The sequence below is a fragment of the Ornithorhynchus anatinus genome, chromosome 3 (assembly GCF_004115215.2).
Source record: "Ornithorhynchus anatinus isolate Pmale09 chromosome 3, mOrnAna1.pri.v4, whole genome shotgun sequence".
NCBI classification, from domain to species: domain Eukaryota; kingdom Metazoa; phylum Chordata; class Mammalia; order Monotremata; family Ornithorhynchidae; genus Ornithorhynchus; species Ornithorhynchus anatinus.
In genome coordinates, this window is record NC_041730.1 from 22,409,303 (window position 1) to 22,422,021 (window position 12,719).

At 40.9% G+C, this 12,719-nt stretch overlaps 1 protein-coding gene across 10 annotated transcripts in view; it reads left to right on the forward strand.

Moving 5' to 3' along the window:
• The window catches only part of PHF21A (PHD finger protein 21A), a 198,121-nt gene that overhangs the window by 22,698 nt on the left and 162,704 nt on the right, over positions 1-12,719 (forward strand). For all 10 annotated transcript variants that reach the window (XM_029060261.2, XM_029060258.2, XM_029060260.2 and 7 more), the window contains exons 2-3: positions 5,779-5,820; positions 12,002-12,145. In XM_029060261.2, coding sequence (XP_028916094.1) covers positions 12,092-12,145 — 54 coding nt within the window. In that variant the 5' untranslated portion in view covers positions 5,779-5,820; positions 12,002-12,091. The remainder of the gene's footprint in view (positions 1-5,778; positions 5,821-12,001; positions 12,146-12,719) is intronic.

Sequence of the window (12,719 nt, forward strand, 5' to 3'; positions counted from 1 at the left end):
TTCCCATTGCTAGGAACACAACTCCCAGAAGTTTCAATAAAATAGGAACGATTTCCACAAATGCAGTCCTGGGCATTGATCTGTATTCCCAGTGGGCTATAGCTTACACCCAGAATTCCCATTAGTGTTAATGAGAGGCACTTGCTTAAATCCCTACTCATGGAGCGAGGTAAGGACCATAACTGTTTGTGGGGCCTTGGTTTTTTTTGTTGATGGTGGTGGTGGCAAGAGCTTTGGTCTTGAAGTTCCTGATTTAGTTATTTAAAGTGAAGTTGAGTTGTTGTGGGATAGGGATGCTTTACCTATTCTTGCCTGTAATTAAGTTGTTTGTTATGAAGTTGTCCAGACTTCTGAAACGCTTCCAGTTCTGTGATCAGGGCAAGCTTTCGCATAACGATTTTTAGCCTGTCTTGGCAGTCAGAAGCAACATTCTCCTCTTTTCTCCTTTCTCCCCAAAACAAAAGCATCCGGAAACTTTTGTCCCTGCTATGGATAATGAAATCATAACTTCATGGAAATGACGAGTCCGGATTTTTCCCAACCCATCGATTTGATAGCCCGCATTTTTCAAGAATGCGCTGGTGCTTTAGGCTCCTTTAATTGCTCTCCTATTAGTTAATCATATTTATTGAGTGCTTACTCTGTGTAGAGCACTGTGCTAAGCTCTTGGGAGAGTACAGTATAACAGACATATTCCCTTCCCATAACGAGTTTACAGTCTAGAGGGGGAGACAGACATTAATATAAATTAAATTACGGATATGTACATAAGTGCTGTGGGACTGGGGCGGGGGGATGAATAACAGTGCGAGTCAGGACGATGCAGAAAGGGGTGGAAGAAAAGGAAAAGAAGGCTTAGGGAAGGCCTCTTGGAGGAGATGTGCTTTCAGAAAGACTTGGGGTGGGGGGGGAATATGTCTGTCAGATATGAAGAGGAAGGGTGTTCCAGGCCAGAGGCAGAACATGGGTGAGAGGTCAGCGCCAAGATAGACGAGATTGAGGAACAATAAGAGGTTGGCATTAGAGGAGCATAGTGTGTGGGCTGGGTAGTTATAGGTTGTAGTTACCGGTTTTTACTTAGAATGTTAGGAATTATAGCATTCTAGGCATAGGGGCTTCATCTTGATCAGAAAGAGCAAATTTAGCTAAAGTTTTATAGCTTTCAGTTTGAATTTTGGTGGCTTGAGTCCTTGATTTTTTTTTCCTTGCCTTGTGGTCAGTATTCTTGTACCTGGGCAAGGGCACCATTTTTGAGCCTCACTCATAGTTGGCAGTAGAGTGGCTGGGCAGACACCACCACTGCCCTTTTCTCTCCTAATCCACCTCCATCCTCAAATTTTTGCTTGCTCGTTGCCATCTGGGGGTTCCTGGATTTCTTCTCCCTCTTCCCACTCGTCCTGTGTAGGATCTTTCCCCTTCTCCTCCCATACAACCACTAAGCTGGTTCAGCTGCTTGTCTTATCCAGACTCAACTCTGCATCAGCCTCCTCACTGGTCTCGGTGCCTTCATTCTCCCTGCTCTACAATCCATACTTTGCCGGTTGGGTCACTTTTCTAAAATAACATTATGTATGTCTCCCACTCCCCCCAAACCTCCAGTGGTTACCTATTCTTTTGTGCCCCAGGCAGAAACTCCAGACTTGACTTAAAGGCATGCAAATCAACTCTCATCTTTTTATTGCTCCAGTCTTTTCTCCCACTATACCCCAGCTTACGCTAGTTCTCAAACTAGCCTACTCAATGTGCCTCTCTTCGATGCCCTCTTCATTGCCTGGAACTCCCTCCCCCTTTAAATTTGAGAGACCACTTCTCTCGCCATTTTCCAGAGTCTCTTGAAAACCCAATTCCTCCAGAGACCCTTCCCTAATCAATTTCTAATGCAGTCAAATGCTTACTACAATGCTTTGCACACAGTACGTGCCCAATAAATAGAGTTGAATGAATAATCTTTCCTGCTTCTATCCCTTCTACTGCCTCTTCAGCACTTCTGCTCCACTTTAAGCACTTAAGTACTCACAACCTCCCATCACACTTTTGTACCTATCTGATATATCCAATTTTACATAAGCACTAACCCAGGTACGTATCCCCTTTTCCTTCTTCCTGTCTGTAATTTATAGTAGTGCTTGCATCCCCTGCTAGATGATAAGCTTCTTGAAGGCCGGAATTATGAGTATTATACTGTCCAAGCATCTGGCTCTGTAACCTGAAAGCTCTCAGTAAATACTATTGATCCCATCCATAAACCCACTGAACAGTTAGTTGTCTCAAGCCCCAGTCTGAGGGAACCCTGGCTTCCTGGTGAGCAGAATTCTAGAGAACGGTGGCAGGAGTCAGGTCCATCTAGAGCCTGGGTTTGTTTCAAGTCTTGCTGGAAAAAGTTGAAGCAGTGAAGGGGGTCATTCTAAGGAATTTACGGGTAGAGTTTCCTTTCTTTAAATGCCTCCTCTCCCAACTTGTGGGTTTCTACATGAGGTTAGTTGCACCCTCCCAGAGATAATTCTGTAGGGGGTACTTGGGGAGGAAGATGTGTGTGTATGTGTGTTATGTGTCTCTTTTTGGTACCTGGCCCAGTTTAGGGTCTTACCCTAGAGCAGTAGGAGAGGGTCATTAGGCAGAGGAGGGTTTGGCTTGTACTCCATTATTGTTATTATTATTATTCTCTATTAGAGTGTAAGCTGTTTGTGGGCATGGAACATGTCAGTTATTCTGTAGTTTTCTAGTGCCTAATACAGTGTATTGCTCCAAATCGACCCTCAATAAATTATAATAATAATGATAGTATTTGTTAAGCACTTACCATGTGTCCAGCCCTGTTCTAAGCGCTGGGGCATGCACAAGGTATTTAGGTCAGTCTGGGGCTTGCATTTGAAGTTGGAGGAAGAATGGCGGCCAAATCCCCATTTTATAGGTGATGAAAGTGAGGCACAGAGAAGTTAAGTAACTTGGTCACACAGCAGGGTCGTGGAGGAGCTGGGATTAGAACTCCCACCCTCGACTCCCAGACCCGTGCTCTTTCCTCAAGGACACCAGTACAGTACCACCTCCTCAGGCTGAATCTGGGGCAGCTGTTCCACTTGCCCTGCTCTTATTCTGCCACTAGTTTAGCCTTTCCTATTCCTTTCCAGACCCTCCTTCATTTGTATAAAGTTTCATGGCTATTAAGGTACACTGTCCAGGGAGCTAGAGTTTTTGATTAACAGAATCATATTTGTTTAGAGACTGAGAAATTGATTTTTGTAATGGGAAATATTTGTCCAAATATGCCTTTAATCAAAACCCTCCTTTTCTAATTTCGGTCCTCAGTTATAATCAGTTTTATTTCATTAAAATGTTTTCTGTAATTTATTTAATCCCCAACTAGAAGTATCTGTTTTGTGGTTTATTGAAAGAAAGACAATTGGCCTCCAATATTTTGTCTACAGCAATTTTTTTCTCCTCTTCAGAAAATAAATGCATCTCTTCACCTGCCCAACATGTAAATGGGAAATAAAAGGGGATGGACCTAAAATATATTCATATTTTTAGCATGTCTATTCACAAGTTCAGTGGGGAAAGAGTTTCAAACTTAAAAGAGGTTTTTCAATTTTTCTGAGGATTTCTGTTACCCATGTTACTACTGTCTCCTATGTTTGGAGGAGAATTGCTTGTAAATGAAACTTACTCCTCTGGTAGCTGTTTAGGTAGAAGTTAGCTGTTCAGGTTTTTTTTTTTTGTGCTCTCCAGAACTGTTCCCTTTAATAAGCACCATAGTTTTGCCGTTATCACAACATAATTTTCCACCTGCTGGAATAAATCATTCTCCTTGTGGTGATTAAAATGATATCACTTGAGGAGGGGGAGAGCTGAGAGATTATAAAGCTGCTGCTGATAAAGAATGAAATACTAAAGTGATAGGAGTGTCAGTTGAATGCTTTTTGGGAATTAATGCTCCCTGATGAAAGGCTAGATATTTTAATTTTTTTATTGGTCCAATGTGCCCTTAAATGACCAAACTTATAAATGAAAAGTCTCGAGGATAGAGAGAGCAGGATTCTGTGAAATGTCTGATGTTGAAAATATGACATGGTGTGACATGTATTACAAATTTGTCATGTTAACCAGGGGAGAAGTAGATTAGAGGAAGGCCTATATTAGCTTGTGAAGAGCAGAGAGAAGGGATAACTCCTTAATAACATTTATTTGGCTCCCATGGTGTTTATAACAATATTTGAGATATTTGGGAGTTTATAAAGAAAATCGAACTGAAGACAGAGCCTGCCTTCAAGGAGCTCTCGATATAGAGCAGTTTAATATTTAACATTAAATAATTGCTTCTTGTCAAGATTGCTCAAAGATTGGAAAAACAGAGAAGAGCAGTGTGAACACCAGTTGAGGAATGGAAAGAAAGAGAAATTTCCACACTATAACTTCTTAGTTATAACTTCTTATCTTAGTTATAACTTCTTATCTTAGTGGAAAAGATAAAGGAGAGTTTAGAATAATTGAGGAAAATAATATGGGTGAAACCTTGATAGAACACATAATATCAATAGTGAGAACTGCAATATTGTAGGAGGGAGCAAAAGTGCATTTGTTTCTGCTGGAGTACACGTTTTTGCTATATATTTTAGCTAGCAAAAGTGATGGCAAGATTAGAGAACGTTCTTCTCCCACAAGTACCTGTCCGTATAAAATGCATTGTGTGGTTGGAGAGAACTTGTGCATGGTTTCAAACAAAATGCAAGTGTTTTTTGACATGGGATTCTTCGGGAATGCAGCCCCTGCACTGTAGGAGAACTGACTGTACTTTTGAAAATTGTGAGCAGATATAAATACAGCATTATTTGTAATCTATAAACTTTTTTCATGATAAAGCTCACTTGTAATTCTGAAAGACTCTACTCCAAAATGAGTATTGCATTTTGTACAAGAGGGAAGAAGTTGTTTGAGAGAATACATGAGACTCAGGAAAAGTTACTGTGCTCACTGTCCTAAGAAAGGAGGCCTTCTCTGGTCCTACAGATCAATATTGGATGAAATCTGTAATGGATCCAACAAAATGCCAAAAATTGGTTAAAATTTGAAAATCGTGAAAAACACCCATTTTATAAGGAAAGTAGGCCAATCTGTAAGAGCAGGAGAGAAGATATTGAGAAATTTACTTTCATTGATAAGTCCTATTATTTTCAACTAACCATCTCTTTGTATCTGAGTTTCCCCACTCTATAAAATGAAGAGCATGAATACTGACTACTCTGAAATTAATATATTTAAATATATATATAATTATATTTATATTATATACATTTAAGATGAAGTTGAATTCTAATTATTTAGATTCAACTCATTAACCTCATATGTTTCAATTTTCCTGTTTAACCCAGTGGAGGAGAGGAATCCCGTAAGAGGGGGGCAAAGGAGGTCCAGAGTTCCTAATCTGATATCGGCTTAATTTGCTCTCTGTGAAACAAAAAAAAATTGAAGGCCAGGTGTTAGAGATGGCCCATGTCTGGTTTAGGTGGGTTTTCCATTTAGATAAGGTGTCTCCTTAACTGTAGATCTCTCCTATTGAGCTGGAACCCAGCCAAATTGAGAGTTCCCTTGAGTTTCCTTCCTTGCTGTATGTAAAGCTATCTAACTCTGTTATCTTTTCAGGACTTTTAAGGTTGTGTGGTATTTTTTTCCCCTACTTCCTTAAATCTGGTGCAGCTCTCCTATCCCCAAACTCCTTTTGATTTCATATCGTGAGCAAATCTGTGCTGTCATCTAATTCTTTGTTTCCCTCTTCTGTTGCAGGGGAGCTAGAGAGCTGAAGGAGAGCCAGTTTTCCAAAACCTGGTAAGTACTTTTTACTAGGCAGGCCTGAAGCTATATGGGTAATCATTCAAGATGTTCAAGTATTTTTGAAAATAGTTCTTTCCCAGAAACAAAGCTCTGTTGTTTCCACTGAGTCAGGTCTTGCCTAATTTTACATAGCCATATCTCAATTTCCTCTGCATCCAAACGACTACCACATTAATACAATCACTCATCCTATCCCTCCTAGATTACTGCATCAGGCTCTTTGCTGAGCTCCCAACCTCCTGCCTCTCCCCGCTCCCATCCATACTTCACTCTGCTGCTCAGATTATCTTTCTACAGAAATATTCGGGACGTGTCACCCCCCCCCCCCCCCATCTCAAAAGTCTCCAGTGGTTGTCCATCCACCTCCGTATCAAACAAAAACTCCTCACTATGGGCTTTAAAGCTCTCCATCACCTTGCCCCCTCCTACCTCACCTCCCTTTTCCCCTTCTACAACCCAGCCCGCACACTCCGCTCCTCTGCTGTTAACCTTCTCACTGGGTCTCCATCTCGCCTGTCTGGCCTCTAACCCCTGGCCCTCAACCAGCCTCTGACCTGGAACGCCCTCCCTCCTCAAATCTGCCAGTTACTCTCCCCAGCTTCAAAGCCTTACTGAAGGCACATCTCCTCCAAGAGGCCTTCCCAGACTAAACCCCACTTTTCCTCATCTACCACTTCCTTCTTTGTCACCCTGACTTGCCCCTTTTGCTCTTCCCCCCTCTCCATCTTGCAACACTAATGTATATATCTGTAACCATATTTATATCCATGTCTTTTTATTTGTACTGATATATGGCTCTCCCCCAGACCCTGAGCTTATTGTGGGCAGGGATGTCTCTCTGTACTGCTGTAGTGTACTTTCCCAAGCATTTAGTACAGTGCTCTGCACTCAGTAAGCTCTCAGTAAATACAATTGAATGAATGAATGAATTTGGGCTTCTGATAATATGCTGGGGCTGATATACTGTTGCATTCGGTAACCTGTTAAATGTGAAGGTCTTTGCTGCCAAAATCACCCTAGTTCAAAATTAAAGGTTAGGTGTCAAGTCAGGAAGTTCAGAAGTTAGGTTCTCATTGTGATTTGTGTTAATTTGCTATTGAATGTGAGGGCCTTAATGTTTGTCCCCTCTAGAATGTGAGCTCGATATGGGCAGGGAATGAGTCTGCTAATTATTTTGTATTGTACTCTCTCAAGCACTTAGAACAGTGCTGTGCATATAGTAAGTGCTCAGTAAATACAGTTGATTGATTGTGAATATTGTTGGTTTCCTGAAACGGTGGGAACCTTGATTGAATTTCCTGGCACTTGAGCATTTACTGCTGTATTGGCCTCGTGTGGTATTGGATTTCTTTCGTAAATTTGAAAGTAGAGCGGAAGGAGTTATCAGAGAGTGGAGAGTTTGAAGGTGGCAATAAGAGAGGGAAGAAGAAAGAGAGCAAGTGCTTTAAGAGGGGATGGGGTCAGAGGCACAGGTAGAGGGACTAGATTTTGGAAGCAGGTAGAAAAATCTCCTCCTGAGAGATGTCTCTACAAACTCTTACATCGTGCTCTCCCAAGTGCCAAGTACAGTGTTGTGCATACAGTAAGTGCGCAATATATACAGTTGATTGATTGATGTCTGGGAAGTGTGAGTGAAAGGATTACGAGAAGGCAGGGTGTCAGGAAGGTAGGAGAGGGACTTTGAGCTTAGGCAGTTGGGAGCCAGTGGTTTCCAATTTTTCCACAAAATAGTTGGCAAGGCTGTCAGGGGACAAGAGAGAAAATGAGGACACTGGGGGTTCAGGAGACTAGTAAATGTCTGGAATAATTTTCTTCTGGGTTAATATTCCTAGAGGAAGGAGAATCTTACGTAAAATGGCAACGTATTTGAGGGTTTTTTTATTTAAAGAAAACTTTCCGATAGAGGTAATCTCTGTCTAGCGGTGAGGAACCGAGTAGGATCAATCAGTCGTATTTGTCGAGCCCTTACTGTGTGCAAAGCACTTTATTAAGCACTTGAGAGAGTACAGTATAACAACAAACGGACACGTTGCTGCCCACAACGAGCTCAAAGTCTAGAGGGTCTTAACCAAAATGCAAGGACCCGATATTCTGGGACTTGATCCAGCTAGCTCATGCCCTGGCAATCCAACGCCCCCCCCATTCCCGAATTTTGGACTTCCCCCACCTGAACCCCCTGCTAGGCCAGTGGGGGTTGGCTTCATCTGTAGCAGACCCTGCTCTGCACAGTAGGAAATAAATCCCAGCCTTCCACCGTGCGTGGGCGATTTTCACCCCTACCTAAAATTGAGCCCAGGAGCTGTGGTGGTAGATGATGGGTGAGGCCCAGACAGAGTTGTGCAGCTGGCCTAAGCCTCACCCCACCCCTGCAAGGCTCTAGTGCCAGGTAATTAGTCAGCTGATTCAGGCTATTGGTATCTGCTGCAAGCATTAATATGTGGGCTGTCTTGAAAAACACGCCTTGAACAGATCACCTGGTTTACACTCCATGACCCTGCTTTGGTTCACCTTGCAGTAGCTGCTTGTTTCCTTTAAAATTCTAAACTTGGTCCAAATAGGATTCCTTTTGGAAAGGTTTATAACTTTAAAGCAGCTTTTACAAATTTAGCCAAGAATGCATTTTCTGTTAGACTTTGTCCTGGCCAAGAAAGTTTTAAAATGAAGTCTCCCTGAGCTATCTAAGCATACAAAAATTTTATTTTAAAAGCGCTCAATATGTGCTGCCTCATTTTTGCATAAGTAAAACATGGATGAATTACTTTGTTCAAACAGACCAATCCACTGAAATCGCTGCCCAGAAAGAAACTGTTGAGCGTTTGCTCTTGAAGGAAGAAGGGTTTAAAGGGAGCCTCCCATTTATCTCCTAAATTGTAGTATTGCTATAGAGTGGCTTTTTTAACCCTTTATATTTGTTTGGGAATCAAATGAGTAATTGGCATTTAGAGCATTTGCCAAATAAAGTCCCATCCCTTTGTGCGTCTCTCTAATAAGCAGGCAGCAGTCTGACAGTAAAAGCTGTCAGCCCCTCATTAGCAGAAGTTGTAGACTTCACAGAGCTAGAGCTCTGTTGTGACATTCAGAACCTCCACGTCGAACCTGATTTTATTTCTTTGGTTCCTGAGCGTTGCATTTGACAACATGAAATTTTTCTGATGCTTTCTCCACCTTTAAAACAATATTTTCCATTTCCAGGGCTTTGCAATATTGAGTTGGTAGTTCACTAACTTGTAATAATCTTACATGCTACTAAAGAGAGAGCAAAAACTCTTGATTTTTATGTTTGTGTTTTCAGCTGCAGGCTGGAAACTGGTCAGGCCAAAAATAAAATCTTGACACCGCTTTTGGTTAAACTTCCAAGGTGATTTTTCTTGTAAGAGAAAACCGAGACCTGGATTTTGGAGAAATTAAAAATCAAATAGGCCTAATTAAAATACTACTTTCCAAATAACACAAGACACTTAATGCTGATAGTGTAAGCTCTGTTAGTATTTTAAAAAATTAAAACCACACTCTTAAGTGTACACTTTGTATGGGTAACTTTTGTATATTTGTTGAAAGAAAAGAAATTATCTGCCAGTCACTAGCCTCCTAATAGTAGTAGCCTCCCAGTTGGAGATGTGTGTGTCTGTTTTTGTTATAACAATTCCATTGATTTAGAGAAAATAATAGGGGGTTGAATGATGTTTAAGTAAGTGTCAGTGTGGCTCTGTTCTGTTTTTTCTCTTTCATATTACTTTCAATAGAGCATTTTCATTTTCTTGTTCACCAAGTCACAGCTCTGCTCTTTTAAGTCTTTTCTCAAAACATCTTACTTCCCTGAAACTTTCAATGATAGTTCCGTGGTATGATATATTTCTCCCTGCCCCCACAAATATAAATGCTGAGGAACTTTGCACCTCTGAGATTTATACCCCTTTCAATTAGTTTTGAAGCTATTTAACCTACTTTGTAAGCCCTATGAGGAGTATCATTGGTAACTCTGCACTGGTAGTTTACAACGATTAAGCAGTAATTTTAATAAAATCATAGTGCTTGTGAAGAATGAATAGTATAGTTGAGGGGACTTGAAGTTGTGGAAGTCAGTTCCTTAAAATTTTCTGAAATAATTTTGGAGGAAATGGTGCCAAATTTGGGCCTTCTTCAAAGGCGAAACTCTAAAAACGGGCTCTTAGGAAAATGAGTATTACTAGAATTAGGTTACATGAGCTAGATTCAGGGGAGGAGCTCTGGATGCATTTTTGTAATTCTTTTGATTCAGAAAACAACTGAATACGTTTGATGCCTTAAATGGGAATTTCTTAGATGTGAACAGGAGAGGAAATTTATATCGATTTTTGAAATCTTTTGCAAGTTGTATCGAAATGCATCCCTTTATCAAAGAACCAGTACTAGCCACTACAGTAAAGGAAACACACCAACCCTCAGATCCATGAGCTCAGGGAATGTGACCCTTCAGACAATGGAATATTTAATGTCCAATTGAATTATGAAAAATTTGGTACTATATTCAAAAGAACATTTCCCTTTAAAAATGGAAAAGGGTAATTAGATTTCAGCAGTGTTAAGCCTTATAGTATTTTAACATAATAAAAATGATAAAAAAGAATAATGATAATGGTGGTATTTGTTAAGCAGTTACTGTGTGCCGGGCACTGTACTAAGCACCGGTGTAGATACAAGAGAGTCGGGTTAAACATAGTCCCTGTCCATATGGGACTCAGTCTACAAAGAAGATCCTACAGATGAGTTTCCTACAGATGAGGAAACTGAGGCACAGAGAAGTTAAGTGACTTGCCCAAGGTTACCCAGCATACAAGTGATGGAGTCGGGGTTAGATCCCAGGTCGTCTGAGTCCCAAGCCCACGCTCTCTCCACTAGGCCCTGTTGCTTCTCCATGAACCTGTTATGAAAAGTGTGGGCACATTCAAGTTAGGACCCATCCTTTTTTTTCATTTCTTAGCTATTTGAGTTTTCAGATGCTATATACATTATATTGACCTCCCTGCCTTCAGTCTCTCCCCACTCCAGGCCATAATTCACACTGGTTAAAAAAAAAAAAGTTCCACCCACATCTCTCCATGCTTCAGAAGTCTCCGAGTCAAAAAGACACCTTTGAAACACTCCATCAGCACACTTGGCTCCTCCAGTACCAGCTTGCTCACTGTGCCTCAGTCTCGTCTCTCTCGAGACGACCCCGTGCCCATATTTTCCCTCCTGACTGGAACTCCCTTCCCCTGCCTATTGACAGACCACCACTCTCCCTATCTTCAAACCTTGGTTAAATCATGCCTCCTCCAAGAGGCCTTCCCTAGTCATCCCCTCATTTCTCCTATTATTCGCCCTCCCTTCTGCCTCACTTTATGCACTTGGGTCTGTTCCCCTTAAGCCCTCTGATTCTTTCCCCAGGCCAGCCCCACATCACCTGTAAGTACTTTGATACTCACCCCTCCCCAGTGCCACAGCACTTATGTACATACCTTTATGCTCTTTTCCTCTGTAATTCTCATTTTTCTCCCCCACTAGATTGTAAACTCCTTCAAAGCCGTATTGAAAGCACACTTCCTCCAAGAGGCCTTCCGTGAAAAAGCCCTCATTTCCTCTTTTCCCAATCTCTTCTGCATCACCCTGATTTGCTCCCTTCATTCACCCCGCCTCCTCAATCCCCCAACACTTATGTACATATCTGTAATTTATTTGTATTAATGTCTGTCTACCCCCTCTAGACTCAGAGCTTGTTGTAGGCAGGCAATGTGTCTACCAGTTCTGTGGTATTGTACTCTTCCAAGAGCTTAGTACAGTGCTCTGCACTGAGTAAGTGCTAATAAATATGATTGACAGGGCTCATGTCTACTAACTGTATTGTTTTGTTCTCTCCCAAGTGCTTAATACAGTATCTTCCGCTCAGTAAATACCACTGACTGATTAAATACCATCGATTGGTAGTAGATTGCCTGCAGATTGAAAGGTAGCCATAAATTTTTCAAGCTAGTATTGCAAAAGAATTAAGAAAAATAATTTCTTTGTGGAAGCATTTGATTGGCACTATATTGTCATTCTTTTACTTATGAAAATAACATTCTAATGGATATTTTCAGTTTTTGTATTCTGCAAGGGACTCTACCATATAAACAATTTTCTATTGGTAAATATAATGGAAACACTTTATGTCCCACAGGCGAAGCGAGAAGAGTTTATTGTCCTAAACAGAGTCCAAAGGAACTGTGGAATTAGTGAAGACACTTGAAAAAAGTGGAGAAGGTAGAGGATGGAGTTGCAGACTCTACAGGAGGCCCTCAAAGTGGAAATTCAGGTTCACCAGGTAAGTTACATTATTTGAGTGACCAACTCCTCTGGAAATGGTTGCCCAAGTTCTACCAGGTCAGTTCTACCAGGTAATCTCATATCTAGAATTCATTGTTGGTTTACAATAAAGATAAAACAAATTAGATATTGAATGTGAGTCCTGTCATCCCTCTGTCAAGAGGACTTTTTAACTTTAGTATTCCTGTAATGTGGAAATCACTTTAATAGTAATAAAACACTCTAAAAAACAGGAGCTGAAGTTACTGCCAAAGAGGGTAAAAGGCAATAGATTGGATGTGTATCTGAAGGAGCCAGTATGAAGAAGAGTTAGTGTGTAAAGCTAATTTGGAAAACATGCTTAACTCCAGTTTCATATAGTATATAGCAAAGAACTTAGAGTTGGGTTTTCAAAATTCTTAATTTTTTTGAGGAAAGGATTTTTCTTTTTAATGGACGTCACAGCTAATTAGACAAATGATCTATCTAGGCCAGTGTTCTACCACCTTTGACAGTGACAATAAAGTCAAAGAAGGACAGTGTATACATAGAAGGACAGTGTATCACCTATTCCCATATACTTCCATGGGTTA